We start from the raw sequence: 19,142 nt of genomic DNA, 5'->3' as shown, positions 1-19,142 counted from the left end.
GAAGAAGAGACCGGGTCACAAATGACACATTTGTTCTATGGAGACAGATTTAGGACAAGCGTGTAGGACTGACATCAGTGCACGTCACACCGGAGGAACTCCCAAACTGTAGAGCTCAGCTACTGAGTACATCCCATTTTAAGAAAAATCCGAATCTCCTTCCAAAACATCCCTGCGAGGGAGTCTGTGTGCCTATCCGCACCAAATCAGAAGGCTTCTGTTGAAGAAGAAAACAAATTGTGTAACCATCAGGATTCTGAACACAAAGTTGTGCTGCCGTCCAGCTCCAAACCACAGAGGTCCCTTTTACTCCCACGTGTCCCTTTGGGTGGCCATGTTAGCACTGTCTGGGCTCCCAGGGCAGCGGCACACCAACACCAGTTCTCCAGGGTCCATCACGGCTATTTTGCTGGACAGAATCCACGACTACTCCACTGATTTAAACGTCTCACTGGGGACTCCTCGCCCGTGCCTGCTGAATCAGTCTCAAAGAGACTGCGAGGGGGGCTTCTGGTGCTCTGACGGGTCTCAGCCTGGCAGCGCCTCCCTGGGGCCCACTATCTCATTAGTGCTGCCCATCATCTATGCCCTTATCTGTGCCACCGGTGTCCTGGCCAATGGACTGGTGATCTCCGTCGTGCTGGGCTGCAAGCAGAAGGTGGTGTTGGACATTTACATCCTGAACTTGGCGGTGGCTGATTTGCTTTTCCTGGTTGGGATGCCGTTCGTCATTCACCAGCTCCTTCAGGAGCAAGGCTGGATTTTTGGGGACTTCCTGTGTTGGGCGGCTACCACCATCGATCTCAACAACCAGTTCAGCAGTGTGGCTATTGTCACCTTGCTCTGCGTAGACAGGTATTGGCTGGGAGAGTGGAGAAGGAAAGTAAGGTGGGGAAAATTGAATTCCTGTGTGCCTAGGAGGAGGAAGCAAAGTGAGTGGGTGGGGAGAGGAGAGGACTGATGTTGCTGAAAATAGGTGGAAACCTTCATTGTATTGTTGAATTTAGGCTGTTACCGCACTTTGTATTCCCAGCGATGTATTAAGACTGAAAATGTTATAAAAAACACCGCTTTAAAAGGGTTTTTGGACACCATGGCTAATAAATGGTTGGAAGACGTCTTCACAGCTAAAGGGGCCAAACAAAGTGCGAACAGTATTTTTTATAACGTTTTCAAACATCTTGATACATCGCTGGGAATACCTAGTGTGGTAACAGTTTAGGATTAAGAAGAAGAGTTGTTTTTTATATGCCGACTTTCTTTACCTTTTAAGGAGAATCAAACCGGCTTACGATCTCCTTCCCTTCCTCTCCCCAGAACAGACACCTTGTGAGGTAGGTGAGGTTGAGAGAGCTCTAAGAGAACTAGCCCAAGGTCACCCAGCTGGCTTCATGTGTAGGAGTGGGGAAACCAATCTGGTTCACCTGATCAACCGCTCATGTGTAGGAGTGGGGAATCAAACCCGGTTCTCCAGATTAGAGTCCACCGCTTCTAACTACTACACCACAATGGACCATGATCTGAAAGGAGAGCACACAAGGGAAGAAGGAAATGGAAGAGAAGCAGGCCACTGCCCAGATCCTTACTGCCTGCTTTGAGACTAGTCCCAACTTCCTCATAAATCAGGCCTGAGCAACTTCTTCCTTTGACTCCAGTCTCTCTCTGTTTCTCCCCCCAGGTATGTGGCAGTAGTATACTCCTCTACCATTGGCCAGAAACGGACCTTACGCTGTACAGCTCTGATCAATGCTAGCGTATGGGCTGGAAGCCTCGGTCTGGCCACACCTGCTATGCTGTATGCCCGGGTGCATTGGGACAACACGACTGAGATCTGTCTGATTGACTTACCAGGTCCCCACAGTGTGTACTGGTACACCCTCTACCAATCGCTGGTAGCCTTCCTGTTGCCCTTGCTGGTGATTACCGTGCTGTATTCATTGACTCTGCACCACCTCTTCCGTGCCATGCGCCGCGTGCGTAGGAAGGCATCTGCCCGCAGCCGGAAGGTGACCCGCATGGCCCTCACTATCATAGCTGCCTTTTTTGTCTGCTGGACACCCTACCATGTGCTGCAGTTGGTCAACCTAACGACCTCACCTTCTGCTACCTTCTTCTACTTGTACCAGGCGACAATATGCCTCAGCTACGCCCATAGTTGCGTCAGTCCCATCCTGGTGATCTTCTGCACTGAGTTCTTCCGCGAGAGGATGGCCCAGTCCAGGTGGGGGTGAGAAAAACAAACGGTGTGGTGGGCAGATGTTCAGTGGAAGGGAATGCCTATTATGACAGGAAGTCTTAAACTTTCCATTAACTAACATTTCAGTTGTATGGTTCTCAGTGGACCAATCCAAAATGACACATGAATTGGGATCCTCCTGCAATTTCCAGAATCCTGTCCTCCTGCAATATCCAGAAAGGAGAAGAGTCATAGCTTTGTGATAGAGCACATGCTTGGCATGAAGAAGGTCCCGGGTTATATCCCTGCATAAAGAAACGTTTAAAAGATACGACAAATTTAGCTAAACATTTACTACTTAGGGTATCTTTAACATTATACACAATATGTTATACTATTATATTAATTCTTTTCTAGTACTAAATTGTATATATCTATAAATTTATTGATATATAATCATAAAATAATTGCCATTTTTCATTAAATTGTTCTACTGTTTCGTTAGTGGAAAGATTAATCATAAAGGTCATTTTGGCCATATTAGCATAATCAAGCATTTTGTCCTTCCACTCTCTTATATCAGGTATAGATGCTTGTTTCCAGAATCTTGCCAATACAATTCTGGCAGCTGTTGTTGCATATTTTAAAATGTCTGCATCTTGAGGGCAAATCAGGAGGAATACTCAGTAAAAAATATTTGGGGTCTAATTTTAATTTCGTTTTGGTTATAGTGAGTCTGTATTTCGTGATGAATTTCTTTCCAATACTTTTGTACCTTTGGGCATGTCCACCAAACATGAAAGTAGGAACCGTCTATCTGTCGGCATTTCCAGCAGGCCCCTTTTTTCTCTTTTGGATTGGTCATTTGGGAGATCATGTTGGGTGTCATATACCATCTGTGAAACATCTTAAACCAGTTTTCCCTAACTTCTTGACTTGCAGTATATTTCAAATCTGAGGTACAAAGTTTTTCCTAAGTTTCCATTGGAACCATTTCTCCAAAATTTTGTATCCATTTGATCATATTCGTTTTAACTTGCTCGTCTTCTGGGCACTTTAATTTTGAGGATGGGGGCACCACTATAAAATGGCTCCCATGAAATAATGGGGCCAATCACAAAATATTGGGAGGCTGCAAACTGAGCCTCCTTTTCTGATGGCGACAGCTGTTTGTGAATGGGTGTTTTTTGCAGATGCAAATGTGATGCTTTCTGGGTTCTTCCAAAGCCCCCCCTCGCCCCCCGCTCCAATGAGAAGAAGGAAGAAAGCCAGGACTGCCTTTTTGCTTTAGGGAAGTAATACATTGTGGAAGAAGCAGATAGGTACCAGGAAACCCATGGGTGGGCTGTCAGGTCTCTGCTGTTCAGAGAAAATATTGGGTAGAACTAGGGTTGCCAACCTCCAGGTACTAGCTGGTGATCTCCTGCTATTACAACTGATCTTCAGCTGATAGAGATCAGTTCACTTGGAGAAAATGGCTGTTTTGGCAATTGGACTCGGGCATTGAAGTCCCTCCCCTCCCCAAACCCTGTCCTCTTCAGGCTCCGCCCCCAAAACCTCCTGCCAGTGGCAAAGAGGGACCTGGCAGCCCTAGGTAGAACAGATCGATGGTGGGATTCAGTAAAATTCCAGCTTCATGTTTTCAAATTTCCCAGCAAAGAACTACAGCAATTGGGATGACCTGCCAAGTGTACACAGGAGACAGAGGAAAGGAAGAGTGTGTAAGCTGTAAAGGAGTAGTGGAAACTGTGACATGCAGCGAATGGGAAAATAGGGAGGAGGAATGGATAGGGTTGCCAACCTCCAGGTGAGGGCTGGAGAACACCCAGAATTACAACTGATCTCCAGATGACAGAGATCCATTTCCTGGGAGAGAATGGCTGCTTTGGAGGGTGGACTCTATGCCATTATGCCCTGCTGAGATTGCTTCCCTCTCCAAACTGCACCCTCCCAAGGCTCCACCCCCAAATCTCCAGGAGTTTCCCTAACTGGAGCTGGCAACCCTAGGAATGGGTGTTGTTAGAGTCCTGGGGAGGTATGCAGGGAAGCATGACTTCTCACGGTGCAGTGGGTAATGGCAAGGGTATTGGGTATATGTAATTATTTAATATAGTAAAGCTGCAAAGCCAGGAACACATGGAATCACATGCAGTAAAACTCGCTGCAATTCAGCATATTGCAACTGAAAAAATAACTTCCTTTTATTGAAGCAGTGTCACATGTATTTTGTAATAGGAAAAGAAACAGAAGCCGAATCTAAATGATACTATTCCGTGTTACAAGTTCTCAGCTAATCTGGCTGCATGGGTGTACAAATATGTAATTATAGGTGAGGCCTGGGTTGCTTGCACAGCAGAGAGTTGCAGAAGCCATTAGCCACCTGCCAGACCAGCAGGCTAGACAACAAAGGCACAGAAAGAGAAGGAGGAGTCAGAGATAAGTTTCTAGTATAGACAAAGAGAGGCACCGCATATGTACACAGTCTGGTTCTAGAGAAAAGGAAAATTAGCGCCCTTCAGTGTCCAGGCAGGAGTCCTGTGGCTCAGAGTGGTAAGCTGCGGTACTTCAGTCCAAGCTCTGCTCACGACCTGAGTTCGATCCCGACGGAAGTTGGTTTCAGGTAGCTCAAGGTTAATTCAGCCTCCCATCCTTCTGAGGTCGGTCAAATGAGTACCCAGCTTGCTGGGGGGTAAAGTGAAGATGACTGGGGAAGGCACTGGCAAACTGCCCCGTAAAACAAAGTCTGCCTAGTAAACGTTGGAATGTGATGTCACCCCATGGGTCAGGAATGACCCGGTGCTTGCACAGGGGACCTTTACCTTTTACTTTTCAGTGTCCAGGCATGCTGAATCAACGTCACTCCAACAGAGGGATCTTCCAAATTTGGATCTGATTGAATCCATTATCCGTAGCAGTTAGGGTTGGCAGCTTCAGGTTGTGAAATACCTGGAGATTTAGGGGGTGGAGCCTGAGGACGGCAGGGTTTGGGGAAGGGTGGGACATCAAAGGGGTATAAATGCCATAGAGTCCACCTTCCAATGCAGCCATTTTCTCCAGGTGAACTTATCCCTGCCGCCTGGAGATCAGTAGTAATAGTGGGAGATCTCCAGCTACCACCTGGAGGTTGGCAACCATACTAGCAGTAGTCAATGCCTTAAGCTCTAGACCTAGCTATGGAGAGCCACCCCTTTCTTTTATCTCCTGTTTGAATACCTCTCTGTCTCTCTTTGCAGGTACTGCAGATTTCTCACTAGATGGAGAAGGACACGGAAAAAAGCTTCCTTTTCTATCCCAGAAATCACAGCCACGGTGTACAGCCCTCAAGTGAGCCACGCTATGTCTCCCTTTGGGACAGGAAAGCCTTTATGTTCCCTGACGGAGACCACCGGATTCAGCGATGTTGTCAGCGGGCTTGAGGAAGACTGCAGGGTTCAAGAGCCTATGTGATTGCCGTACAGGCATGGTAATGATGTTTCTTCTGAAGCACATGGCTCAGGGCATGTTGCATTTCTGGAAAGGGGTTCAGGTGGTGTTGATCAAGCACATCACAGTCCAGGAGCCTCCTGGATGCAAGAGAGTTGGGGCGGAAGGGGATTTGCACCTCTTTGCAGAATCAAATGGAAACCATCTAAGAACTCTTGTGGAAGAGAATTAGATGAGGACATTTTTGAGTCGTGGGTGAGATGACTTGTGGCAGAGCTAGGCTTTAGTGTTCTGTGCTGAATGGCTTAAAAGCCTTCATGGTCAGCACTCATTTAAATGACCAGAAAAACTGGGAGATGTGGTCATGTGTGGGCAAAGAGAAACGGTGAGAGATTACTGGATCCTTGCTAGTAAGGGAAGAAAAGCCTGAAGTAAAGGCTAGAAGGATGTGGTAAAGACAGGTCATGTTTATGGGCTGGTAGAAAAGAACACAAGTGTGATTAAAAAAAAACAAAACCCAAATCTGATGGAATAGGTGAGTACTGCAATTGTACTCTTGAAATTGTGTGTGAATGTGTTGGGGAGAGAGATCCTAAGCATATTTGATAGGAAGTAACTCCATTTGATATAGTGAATTTACTTCTGAATAAACACATACTGGACTGGGAGGTCAATGAAGACAATCTAAGGCAATGTACATTGTGTGTACATAAGAGCATTCCTGGTAATCGATACTTATTTTACATACCATTGTTGAATTCTTCTTTGACACAATCCAGATACTATATGGTCATAGTGGCATCCTAGACAGCCATAGATCGCTGTTCTGTAGTGGCCACCTAGCTACATGTGTGCACCCATGTACTGCCTTTCAAAAGATGGTGCACATCTTAACAAAATTCCACTATCTGGTTATATTTCATCCTAGTACATGAGTCAGGTGTATCTGTGAAATGTTCATCCCTGTGGGACAGTGCTGAATAGAAAAACCTTGTCTTGTCCAAAAGAGTACTTTGGCACTTTAAAGACTATGTACAATATTACATTTATTGTAATATATACTTCAATGTATTAGAGCGCTCATTTATCTGATGAGGGTGAGCTGTAGTCATGCCACAATAAATCTGTAAGGTGTTACAAGGGAATTTGAGTTTTGCTGAAACATGCTAGCACGGGACCCCATCCAAAGCATGTTTTTCCTGGATACCATGATATGGGAAACTTTTTTTAAAATGTAATTTTTGGAGTAGAAAGAAGCCTTGGGTCTAGACAGTCTGTTCTGAAACCCAAGTAATTGTGTCCTGCTGTTTTAGAAGGTTTTAGTAAAATTTATCAGAATCACCGCGCTTAAGCATTTTAGTACTCTTTTTCTTTGATACTATTGATCTTCAGGCCTCACAGGCTGGCAAGGGGACAACTAATGAAAATCAGGACTGCAAAAGAAGAGTGGAGGCAACAAAGGATAAACTGTCTTCGCAAAAATTGCAATTTTTCTGTACTGTTCCTGATTTTTTACAGTAGCAACGTACACAACATTTTAACAAAGGGTACCCCCTAAAAAAATCCACAGGAACAAAGCAGAGATAGAGATTTCCTAGGGAGAGGGACCTGGAAACAGGAGCTGAACCTGGTAAATGAGAGCTGTTAGGTGTATGTACATTTGCAAGTAATGCTAGGCTTCTCTGGATAAGGTTGCTGGTTTTTCAAACAACGTCTGTAGTCTACATTGAACAATAGATTTCACTTGAAGCATTTAGTAGATGACAGTGTTTACCTTCACATGCTAAAAAGGTTCACCAGCTAGTTTTTGAAGATCAAGCTGCTTGTTAAAAGTGCAGCTATATAAGGTGATTGCCAAGCTCTCCTGAATACAATTTGAAAGCACTGCTCTGCATCGGTTCTTGTAGGTTATCTGGGCTGTGTGACCGTGGTCTTGGGATTTTCTTTCCTGACGTTTCGCCAGCAGCTGTGGCAGGCATCTTCAGAGGAGTAACACTGAAGGACAGTGTCTCTCAGTGTCAAGTGTGTTGGAAGAGTAATATATATATATAGTCAGAAGGGGATTGGGTTTGAGCTGAGTCATTGTCCTGCAAAAGTATCAAAGGTAATGAAGTGCCCCAAATAAAGGTATTTTACCTGTGGCACTATAGATTGCCCCTGTGTACATGAGCAGGTGTAGGTGTAAGTATCAAGATAATGTGCTAATGTGGAACCATTGTATCCTGAAGGGATCTGTTAACATGTGGAATCCAAAACTAATCTGCATGTTTAGCTGAAATAGGTGCTGCATCTGATGAAGTGGATTCCGGCCCATGAAAACTTGTACCACAATAATCTGTTAGTTTTTGAAGCATTATATTGGGGTTTGGTGTAGTGGTTAGAGTGTCAGACGAGGATCTGGGAGATCCATGTTCCAGTTCCCATTCTGCTATGGAAGCTCACTGGGTAACCTTGGGCTAATCACACATTCTCAGTCTTACCTACCTTACAGGGTTATTGTGAGGATAAAATGGAGGAGAATGATGTAAGCCATTTTGGGTCCTCATTGGGGAGAAAGGTGGGGTATAAATAAATTAAAGCTACTGCTTTGACACATGTCTTGGTACTGTCCGTCCCTTTTACTAAAAGTATTGCAGTGGAAATTAGCTTCCCATCCTGCTTTTTAAAGGTAAGCTTTCACAATGAATCTGCCACCTTTCCTCGGCATACAAAAGAACTTCAACAATCTGAGATTTGTAACTGATCTAGAAAACCAATTACTGTAGCTCTCTTGCTGCTTGGCTTGTGTGTGTGTGGTGGGGGGTAAAGATACTTAGCAATGGGAGCGGGGAGACATTGCTGTTTCCAGTATACAATCGGTTTTCCACCCCAACTTCCAATGCAAAACATAGAGGCCTTTCATCTACTGGAGATGCCAAAGTGATATATGGTGCCCACAGGGAATCATGGCCAATTTAGGATTGCCAACTCTGTGCTGGGAAATACCTGGAGATTTGGGAGTGGAGCCTGGGGAGGAACCTCAGCAGAGTATAAAGCCATGGTGTCCACCTTCCAAAGCAACCATTTTCTCCAGGGGAACTGGTCTCTGTAGACTGGAGATCAGGCGTAATTCCAAAATGTCTGGGTCTCACCTGAAGGTTGGCAACCCTAACAATGGTGGATTTGCAGTTTTTACTGGCTCTAGCCTTTTAAAAATCTCCATGCTGGTAACTCCCCAAAAGTAGTCACGTTAACGCATGAAGCTGTCTTTTGAGTCACACCCTTGCACAATCAAGGCCAGCATTGTGCACCCTGACAAGCAGTGGTTCTCCAGAGTCTTGGGTCTTACATATAAGGTTGCCAGCTCCAGGTCAGGAAATACCTGGAGATTTTGGGGGGTGGAGCCTGAGTAGGGCGGGGTGGGGTACAATGCCATAGAGTCCACCTTCAAAAGCAGCCATTTTCTCCAGGTGATCTGATCACAGTCACCTGGAGATCAGTTGTAATAGTGGGAGATCTCCAGCCACCACCTGGAGGCTGGCAACCTTCCTTACATATACTTGACCCTTTTAACTGGAGATGTTGGGGACTGAACCTGAGACCTTTTGCATGCAAAACAGATGCTCTTCCTGAAGAGCTAAAGCTACACCCACAAATAAATTGGAGGGCGGGGGGAGTTCAGCAAGCCAGTCATATCCAAATAATGTTCAAAAAGGATAGCTGATAGCCTTGTACTGAAATAAGACCATAACTTCATTAAACCACGATGGGTAGCCCTGTTATTCTGTCACTAGCAGTAGAAAAGACTCGTAGGGTTGCCAGGTCCCTTTGCCACCAGTGTGAGATTTTGGGGGCAGAGCCTGAGGAGGGCGGGGTTTGGGGAGGAGAGGGACTTTAATGCCATAGAGTCCTATTGCCAAAGCGGCCATTTTCTCCAGGTGAACTGATCTCTATTGGCTGGTGATCAGTTGTAATAGCAGAAGTTCTCCAGATAGTTCCTGGAGGTTGGCAACCCTAGAAAAGAGCAAGAGTCCAGCAGTACCTTAAAGACTAACAAAAGTTCTGACAGGGTATGAGCTTTCTCATACCCTGGATTGACTCAATAAAAATTGACTCAATAAAGCCTTCAGCTTGCAAGATCTGAGCAAGGCTGTCAAAGAGGACATTTTGGAGGACTTTCATTCATAGGGTCGCCATGAGTTGGAAGCGACTTGGTGGCACTTAACACACACAGCTTTCTGAAGAAGTGAGCTGTAGCTCACGAAAGCTCATACCCTGCCAGAAATTTTGTTAGTCTTTAAGGTATTGCTGGACTCTTGCTCTTTTCTAACTCATTAAACCAGCAAGCATTCCCTCCCCCCTCCCCGACCGGAAAGCCTCTTATATCGAAAGGGTTTTTTAAAAAACTGCTAGCTTTATAAGGCTGGCAAAGATAGGACATTTTGGAGGACTTTCATTCATAGGGTCGCCATGAGTCGGGAGCGACTTGACGGCACTTAACACACACAGCCTTATACAGGTCAATAGCTTGCCAATGACTATAAACCATTTAATAATAGCTAAACATGAAAAAAAAGCTGGACAGTGAAGAAAGCTGATAGGAAGAAAATAGATTCCTTTGAAATGTGGTATTGGAGGAGAGTGTTCTGTGGACTGCCAAAAAAACAAATCAATCGGTTATAGATCAAATCAAGCCTGACCTGACCCTAGAAGCTAAAATGACTAAACTGAGGCTGTCGTATTTTGGTCACATTATGAGACGACAAGAGTCACTGGAAAAGACACTCATGCTAGGAAAAGTTGAGGGCAGCAGGAAAAGAGGAAGACCCAACAAGAGATGAATTGACTTAATAAAGGAAGCCACAGCCTTGAATTTGCAAGATCTGAGCAAGGCTGGCAAAGACAGGACATTTTGGAGGACATTCATTCATAGGGTCGCCATGAGTCGGGAGCGACTTGACGGCACTTCACACACACAGCCTTATACAGGTCAATAGCTTGCCAATGACTATAAACCATTCAATAATAGCTAGACATGAAAAAAAAGCTGGACAGTGAAGAAAGCTGATAGGAAGAAAATAGATTCCTTTGAAATGTGGTGTTGGAGGAGAGGGTTACGGATTCCGTGGACGGCCAAAAAACAAACCAGTGGGTTCTAGATCAAATCAAGCCTGAACTGACCCTAGAAGCAAAAATGACTAAACTGAGGCTGTCGTATTTTGGTCACGTCGTGAGACGACAAGAGTCACTGGAAAATACAGTCATGCTAGGAAAAAAGGGCAAGAGTCCAGTAGCACCTGAAAGACTAACAAAAATATTTTCTGGTAGGGTATAAGCTTTCGTGAGCCACAGCTCACTTCTTGATCTGAAGAAGTGAGCTGTGGCTCACGAAAGCTCATACCCTGCCAGAAAATATTTTTGTTAGTCTTTCAGGTGCTACTGGACTCTTGCCCTTTTCTACTACTGCAGACAGACGAACACGGCTACCCACTGTGAATCATGCTAGGAAAAGTTGAGGGCAGCAGGAGAAGAGGAAGACCCAACAAGATATGGATTGACTCCATAAAGGAAGCCACAGCCTTCAATTTGCAAGACCTGAGCAAGGCTGTCAAAGACAGGACATTTTGGAGGACTTTCGTTCATAGGGTCGCCAGGAGTCGGAAGCGACTTGACGGCACTTCACACACACAGCCTTATACAGGTCAATAGCTTGCCAATGACTATAAACCATTTAATAATAGCTAAACATGAAAAAAAAGCTGGACAGTGAAGAAAGCTGATAGGAAGAAAATAGATTCCTTTGAAATGTGGTGTTGGAGGAGAGGGTTATGGATTCCGTGGACGGCCAAAAAAACAAATCAGTGGGTTATAGATCAAATCAAGCCTGAACTGACCCTAGAAGCTAAAATGACATGTCATGAGACGACAAGAGTCACTGGAAAAGACAGTCGTGCTAGGAAAAGTGGAGGGCAGCAGGAGAAGAGGAAGACCCAACAAGATATGGATTGACTCCATAAAGGAAGCCACAGCCTTCAGTTTGCAAGACCTGAGCCAGGCTGTCAAAATAGGACATTTTGGAGGACTTTCATTCATAGGGTCGCCATGAGTCGGAAGCGACTCGACGGCACTTCACACACACACACACACGAAAGCCGTTTCCCCGCGGTTAGTGTAACCGGAAGTTGAACGGAATGTTTTCCGGGACGGAACGGAAGTCCTTGGCGCGGGGGACTCGGGGTTGCTGTGACAGCGGAAGATTCGAGTCTTCCGGGGGGGGGGGTGTCGTTGCTCGGCGGGTGAGAGGAGGGGTCGGCAAGCGGCGGCACCCGCATCGCGTCCCCGGGCCGAGTCTCGGCGCTGCCCGTCGGCTCGTGGCGCCGCTGCCCTCGCCCGGCTCCGGCCATGGAGCGCGCTGCCGCTCTGACGGACATGTACGACCAGGCGTTGCTGGGCATCTTGCAGCATGTGGGCAACGTGCAGGAGTTCCTGCACGTCCTCTTCGGCTTCCTCTACCGCAAGACGGACTTCTACCGCCTCCTGCTGCAGCCGGGCGACCGGCTGGGCTTCCCTGCGGGCGTGGCGAAGAGCATGGCTGTCCGGGTGGGTATGCGTGCGGCCTTGACCCGCCAGCCGGCCGTCGGGTTTGCTCTTCGCAAGGCCGGGTCGAGAGACGCGTCTGGTCCCTCTCGGAGCCTGCCTGGGTCTGCGGAGGGCTCCACGCAGGCTGGAAAACCCTGGACACAAACTTTGCTTTGGTGATAATTCACAGTGGGTAGCCGTGTTAGGCTGTCTGCGGTAGTAGAAAAGAGCAAGAGTCCAGTAGCACCTGAAAGACTAACACAAATATTTTCTGGCAGGGTATGAGCTTTCGTGAGCCACAGCTCACCTCTTCAGATCATCTGAAGAAGTGAGCTGTGGCTCACGAAAGCTCATACCCTGCCAGAAAATATTTTTGTTAGTCTTTCAGGTGCTACTGGACTCCTGCCCTTTCCCATATAGGTAAAGCTCCCATACGAAAGCTCATACCCTGCCAGAAAATATTTTTGTTAGTCTTTAAGTTGCTACTGGACTCTTGCTCTTTGCTTTGATGAATAACTTCCATGGCCTTTTCTTCGCCATGCCTGCATTGTTGTTCAGTAGCCTGGTCTAGGAAAACATTTTACTTCAGTTGCCTAGCACATAAAGAATAGGTTGTTGTCTCCACTGTATCTATGAAGAAGAGTTGGTTTTTATATGCCGACTTTCTCTACCACTTAAGGGAGACTCAAACCGGCTTACAATCACCTTCCCTTCCCCTCCCCACAACAGACACCCTGTGAGGTAGGTGGGGCTGAGAGAGCTGTAACAGAGCTGGGACTTGCCCGAGGTCACCCAGCTGGCTTCATGTGTAGGAGTGGGGAAACAAATCCAGTTCTCATATTAGCCTCCACCGTTCATGTGGAGGAGTGGGGAATCAAACCCAGTTCTCCAGATCCAAACCACCGCTCTTAACCACTATACCACGCTGAACAAAACTGGAGTTAAAATTGTGCCACCTGTACTATTATTTTATTTGGGGAAATGGTGTATTGTAACCCCATCCTATTCTTGCAATAACTCTGTGAGGCAGGTTAGGCATGAAGCCAGTGTGGTGTAGAGGTTTGAGTATTGCAGCTGGACCTGAAAGACCGGTGTTCAGATGCCCCCTGCACCATGAAGTTCATTGGGTGATCTTGGTCCAGCCTACTTCTCACTCAGCTTGATCTCCTGCACAGGATGATTGTGAGGGTGAAACAGAGGAGTGGAAAGGTTTTCCACTTATTGCCCTTTTCACATTATCAGTTGCTTTTTAGGATGGTCCTACTGCATAAAAGTCCATATGTTCTGAAGAAATTGCACAGGGCTCAGGTTCCCCCCCCCCCCCCGGTAAGATACAATAGGAAAACCAGGTTATTCTGGTATCAGGCTAAAGTTTGGTGTGTGTTGTGCCTCCTCCCTCTGGTCAGTATGTCACCTCACGTACCATGTTTTATATGTCTCAGATAACGTACTTACATAAGCTTGGCTTTCAGGTTTATATGTACAGTAGCCTGGCCTTTATCATTTGGTATGTTTTTGTCATGTTCAGTTCCTCTAGAATGGCTAGTAAATTATTTTTGACAGCAGCTGGGCATCAGCCGTTTGAATGGATCAATATATGTAGATTCTTATATTGATGTGTGGTGATGAGAAGAGTGGAGTGTTTTAACTACAGGTCTCGTTTGGACCGGGGTGGATGCAAATAAATGGCAGTTATGAGGAAGGCAAGCCCACTTACCAGTGGAGTGCTACTGGAGTATCTTCATTCCAGCCCTGCATTGTACTTGACCCTCATTTAATCCTAAAAACCTGCGCATTTCCAAACAGGAAGAATTTCACTTGACTACTTATGTATAATGTGCCCAAGGTAGATGCCCACTAATGCAAAAATCACTTTGTTTTGTGGTAATGATCTTTGTCTTAAGTGTATGTATGAAGAAGGAGGAGGAGGAAGAGGAGGTGTTTTTTGTATGCCGACATTCTCTACCACTTAAGGAAGAATCAAACCGGTTTACAATCACCTTCCCTTCCCCTCCCCACAACAGACACCCTATGAGGTAAGTGGGACTGAGAGAGCTCTAAGAGCTGTGGCTAGCCCAAGGTCACCCAGCTGGCTTCATGTGTAGGAGTGGGGAAACCAACCTCGTTCACCAGATTAGCGTCCACCACTCATGTGGAGGAGTGGGGAATCTAACCCGGTTCTCCAGATTAGAGTCCATTGCTCCAAATCAGTGCTCTTAACCATTACACCACGCTAGAAACTTTTTTTTAAACACCATCTCTAATTTTGCATTATTAAGCTTGTTTGATGCTGTGTCTCATTGGGAGCTTATGTTTACCCTGCGAGTGGCTCATTAGTTTTTGTTTCCTCTTCTTAGTGTCGTTTCAGATTTATATGAATATCATACACTGACACTTTAAAAAATGCTTGCAGTGTTAGTTAGGAATGTTAAAAAGGCAAGTGATGCCAGCTGCTGAAACGATTGCCATACTTACCACTTCTCTACAGTTGGCTGTTAACATGATTTGCTGTCTCACTTCCAGGCATTCAAAAATTTTGAAGATTTGGCCCGTCAAGATGATGAGAGAAGACAGCGCGAACTTGAGGAAAAGTTGAAAAAAAGAGAGGAAGAAGCCGCTGCTGCTGCTGCAGCAGAGAGGATGAAGGTGCCCGTCGTGGCTGAGGAGGTTGAGATCAGCTCAGTGGTGGAGCAGGACTCTGCATCAGGTGATGGAAAGGCTGCCGAAGCACCGGAGTCTGGTACAATACAAGAGAAGGTAGAAACAGAAACGGCCAGCGCAGTGGCGACTCCCGCAGGAGCAGCTTGCCCCATAGAAGCTCAGCCAACACAACCGCCAAAGTGAGTGGCTGCTCTGGTCTTGGTAGAATGTTTTGCCTAAGTGGAAATGAAGTGGCGAGGTCCAGCCAAGGATGAGTTTTAGTCTGCCCTTCTGTAAGCCTGTGGAACTCCCTGCCCCAGGATATGGTGACGGCTGCTAACTTTGAAGGCTTTAAGAGGGGAGTGGACATGTTCATGGAGGAGAGGGCTATTCATGGCTACTAGTAAAAATGGATAGTAGTCATGATGCATACCTAGTCTCTCCAGGATCAGATGATTAGGTGCTTAGGTGCTTTGGAACACAGGCAGGATGGTGCTGCTGCAGCCGTCTTGTTTGTGGGCTTCCTAGAGGCACCTGGTTGGCCACTGTGTGAACAGACTGCTGGACTTGATGGACCTTGGTCTGATCCAGCATGGCATTTCTTATGTTCTTAAGCCTGGGCCCGTAGGTGGTGTATAATTGCTTAAAGAGGTGGGACCACTCAAGAAACATGTCCATTTTGAGCATGGGGACAGTCCTTTTGCTTCAGTGAATTAGCCTAATGCAGTAGCCTTTTAGAGTGTATAAAAAATGTGCCGGCCGCATTCCAGTCTGCATATGCTCATGCATCTGTCAAAGAGTGGCTTAAGCAGTGGATCTGCCTAGCTACCTTCCTGGAAGAAATAGAGGAGAGGCGGCTACATGCATATGTGAGAGCGTGTGCCCTGGAATGTCTTTAGGTACAGTAGTGTACCTGCTGAACTCGTTATGTCGGTGTGATGAGTCCAGCGCTATAAAAAGGCTTTAAGGAGAGCCTCTATAATTTGTAGGGTTTAGGGTACCTACTCTTTACTGTTGTGCATGGGGAGTTTTGAAGCATGTGGCATTTGAAACTTTCACATGTGTTGGATGAAGGTGTAACAAAAAGGACAACATGTATTTCTTGCCTTTGTCCTTTTTATTTCACCTGTGGGACTTCCAGCTTATCCTGTGGAGTACCTCACGATTCTGAGTTGGGTCCTGCCTGTATGTTGTGGAGCAAAGCTTATATTTGTTTTGCTAACTCATTTAAAAATTAGTTCAAAATTAGTTTTAAAATATTCCCTCTTTCTTTGCTTAGTTTCTAGCATACAGCTGATGTTTTCTGTTTTTTAGCTTCTGCTAATATGAACTGATAACGCTGGGAAGTTGTTTTCAGTGTTTGAAGACAGACTCGGCCCAAACTTGCCGCTAGAGATGATTTTGAGAAATAGGCACACCTGAGCTTTTATCTGGATCAGCTGATGCTTTGGGGAGACCGAGTTGGCCAGCCCGCGTATCATCTCCCTGCCTTTCACAGGGAAGTAGATCTCTGTTGAGAGAGCTGGGAAGCCACAGTGGCGAACAGGCAGGTTATAATCCTGCCTTTAAAATGAACAGGAAAGGGGGCAAGTGGCAGTCACTGACTTCATGCTCCAGGAGAGGATGCAGAATTGTGGAGCGAGGTGGCCTGAGGGCCAGGGCAGCCCAAAGGGAGGCACCAAAATGTGCCCCTTGACAGTAGTACAGTCAGTGATTAGATTGTTGGACTAGGATCTAACACCTGTGTTCAGATCCCTATTCTTCCATGAAGCTTGCAGGGTGACCTTGGGCCAATCACATGCTTTCAGCCTGATCTACATCAGAGGGGTTTTGTGTATATGTGGTGGGGAAGAGAGAACCATGTATGTTGCCCTGAGTTCTTTGATGGAAGAGCAGGATAAAAATGTCCATGACAGATCAATAGATAGATGGAAGCTGGTTAGTTTATTCATATGATTTAGAACTTGGAGTACATGAGTCACTCCAGTTGACTTTGTTGGGACTGACTTTCCTGTAAGAGTGCTTAAATACACACAGAAGTCACTTGCTTAGAAGTGCTTAAATTGTGTGACCAAGTTCTCAATAATAGGACAGTCTGAATTACTACTACTGAAGTCAGTTGGGGTGAGTGACTTCTGAGTAATCATAGAGAAAAAGTAGTTTTGTAGGTTGAAAAGATTATTTTGGCATAAGCATTTGTGGGCTACAGCCTGTTAGATTGCATGTGTGGTCTTCATTTGGTAAATACATGGGCACATTGAAAAGGTGTAAACAGGGAGGGTAAAAGACAGTGAAAGTTTTATGAGACGTTCAGCTGTCACCAGAAAAGCCAAACTTCTAACCAATTTCTCCCCAGTTTCTCATAATTTCATTATTGCTTTGTGAAGCTCCATTTATTTGAGTATTGATGCCAGTATAGGAATCAACTGGTTAAGAAATGAATACACCTACCAGTGCTGAAATGGTATAAAGTTAACATACAAACAAGCAATAACTAGAATTTCACACAAGTGGATTTTTTGTCATAACAACAGAATGTATTCTGAAATGAAATGACAAAATAGATTGCGGAGAGACACTATAAAAAAATGATGAAAGTACTAGGCTCCACAATGAAATGTCTGGGCACTGTGGTGACCTGGCACCTGGGACTTCTGCGTTTCTGGTAGCCACTTAATTCTTTTTTTCAAGAACCTTGAGAGCTACCAGAAACAAAACAGCAGCTTGGCAATTGGAGCCAGTCACAAAATGTTGGCTTGTTAAAAAAAAAAATTACAGCATTTCAGAGCAGACACTTCTCCTGTGCAGTTTTCTCAAACCAACCCCCCATTCCAAATCGTAATTTTTCCTGCAGGGGGAATATATACAACTGCCTCCATATTTTCCTTGAAAGAGGCAAATAGCAGCTTTGATGAAAGGGGAAAGAGTCAATAGCATGCTCCTTCCCCGTCCAGAACAAGGGTGTGTGTGTATATGCATGAAGGAGAAGGTGGTGGCCAGGTTGATGGGGAAGGGTGCTGGTGCTGTCATTTTCCCATCTGGAGCAAAGGGGTGCGCATGCAAGAGAAAGTGGAGAGAAGCTGCTGCAGTAGCTTTAAAGGGAAGGATGAGAAAGTGATTGCAACAGCATTGGAGGAGGGGCAGAGAGGTACATTTAATTGGAGAGTGATTTGGGTAATTCCTGAGTGACCACCTGCCCACCCAAAGCATATCTATCAGTAATTTGGTGTTGTGAAAAATGCTTGACCTTCAGTCACTGTACACTTCTGCAACGTTGGACTGGATGTTATGAGATACCTGCATAATTCTTGTGGTCCTGGTTAAGTGTGGAATGGTGAGGGCTGAAGCTACAGCAGCCAGCTGAACAAACAGTTGTCTGCTGGCCTATGTAATTCTGATGGGGAGGGACATTTTTTCCTTGTGCAGAGGAATTAGGGTGCAACATGATAGGCCTTTGGTCTGATCCAGCACAGCTCTTCTTGTGTTCTTATGTTAGTCCAGTCTCCTGCTCAAGACAGGAAATCCAAAGCTGGAGCATCCCTGACTGATGGCTGTCCAGACTCTTGCCTGGAATACCTCCTTCAAGGGAGAGCCTCCCCACTCCAAGACCTAGTGATTGGTTCCTTTGTTAAACTGCCCTGTTGTTCTGGACTTTGCAGAGAACCTTTCCCCCAATGCTCTGTGGTAGAGGTGTTTAAACATAAATGATTGAAACATAAATGATTGCTCTTGAAATAGCTTACACGCCCAGAAGAAAGACTGTTCTGTAATTGTTTTTGGAAGTGCAGGCACATTTGTTAGAAGGGACGCAGCATCCTATACAGGATCATGCTAGGAGATGCTTTTCTAATGGAGAACTCTCACTGTGCATGCAATGCTGTGTTTAGCAAAGTGGCGAAAAGGCTGAGTTGTTGGCCTGGTTCAAATCATGGCTCAGTCATTAACTTGCCTTTGGCCAAGCACTATTCAGTCTGTCCATTTGGAATAGGAGGAGGAGGATAATACTAGACTTCTATAAAAATTACTATATATATATATGAAAATTGAGAGCCGGAGTGGTGTAGTGGGTAAGAGCGGTGGATTCTAATCTTTTTGAACTGCGTTCGGTTCCGCACTCCTCCACATGAAGCCTGCTGGGTGACCTTGGGCTAGTCACAGTTCTCTCCAAACTCAGCCCACGCGGAGGCAGGCAATGGCAAACTGCCTCTGAACATTCCTTGCGTTGAAAACTACACATTCGCCATAAGTCAGCTGTTACTTGACGGCACACACACACATATGAAAATTACTGTGAAGACTCAAAATGAGATGTATAAATGATACTTGTTCATTCTAGCATGAAGAA

General features: G+C 45.6%; 2 protein-coding genes across 2 annotated transcripts in view; both read left to right on the top strand.

Moving 5' to 3' along the window:
• The first annotated feature begins 334 nt into the window (after positions 1-334).
• On the top strand, positions 335-5,623 carry LOC130487396 (melanin-concentrating hormone receptor 1-like). The gene is made up of 3 exons (XM_056860889.1): positions 335-855; positions 1,679-2,227; positions 5,410-5,623. Exons 1-3 carry the CDS (start codon positions 335-337, stop codon positions 5,621-5,623), a joined length of 1,284 nt encoding a protein of 427 aa, XP_056716867.1.
• Positions 5,624-11,973: 6,350 nt separating this feature from the next.
• Positions 11,974-19,142, top strand: part of NUDCD3 (NudC domain containing 3) — a 64,892-nt gene continuing 57,723 nt past the window's right edge. The window contains exons 1-2 of the mRNA XM_056860651.1: positions 11,974-12,178; positions 14,681-14,997. Coding sequence (XP_056716629.1) covers positions 11,981-12,178; positions 14,681-14,997 — 515 coding nt within the window. The 5' untranslated portion in view covers positions 11,974-11,980. The remainder of the gene's footprint in view (positions 12,179-14,680; positions 14,998-19,142) is intronic.

Source organism: Euleptes europaea, chromosome 14 (assembly GCF_029931775.1).
Source record: "Euleptes europaea isolate rEulEur1 chromosome 14, rEulEur1.hap1, whole genome shotgun sequence".
NCBI lineage: Eukaryota > Metazoa > Chordata > Lepidosauria > Squamata > Sphaerodactylidae > Euleptes > Euleptes europaea.
This window is presented reverse-complemented; position numbering and strand designations above follow the sequence as displayed.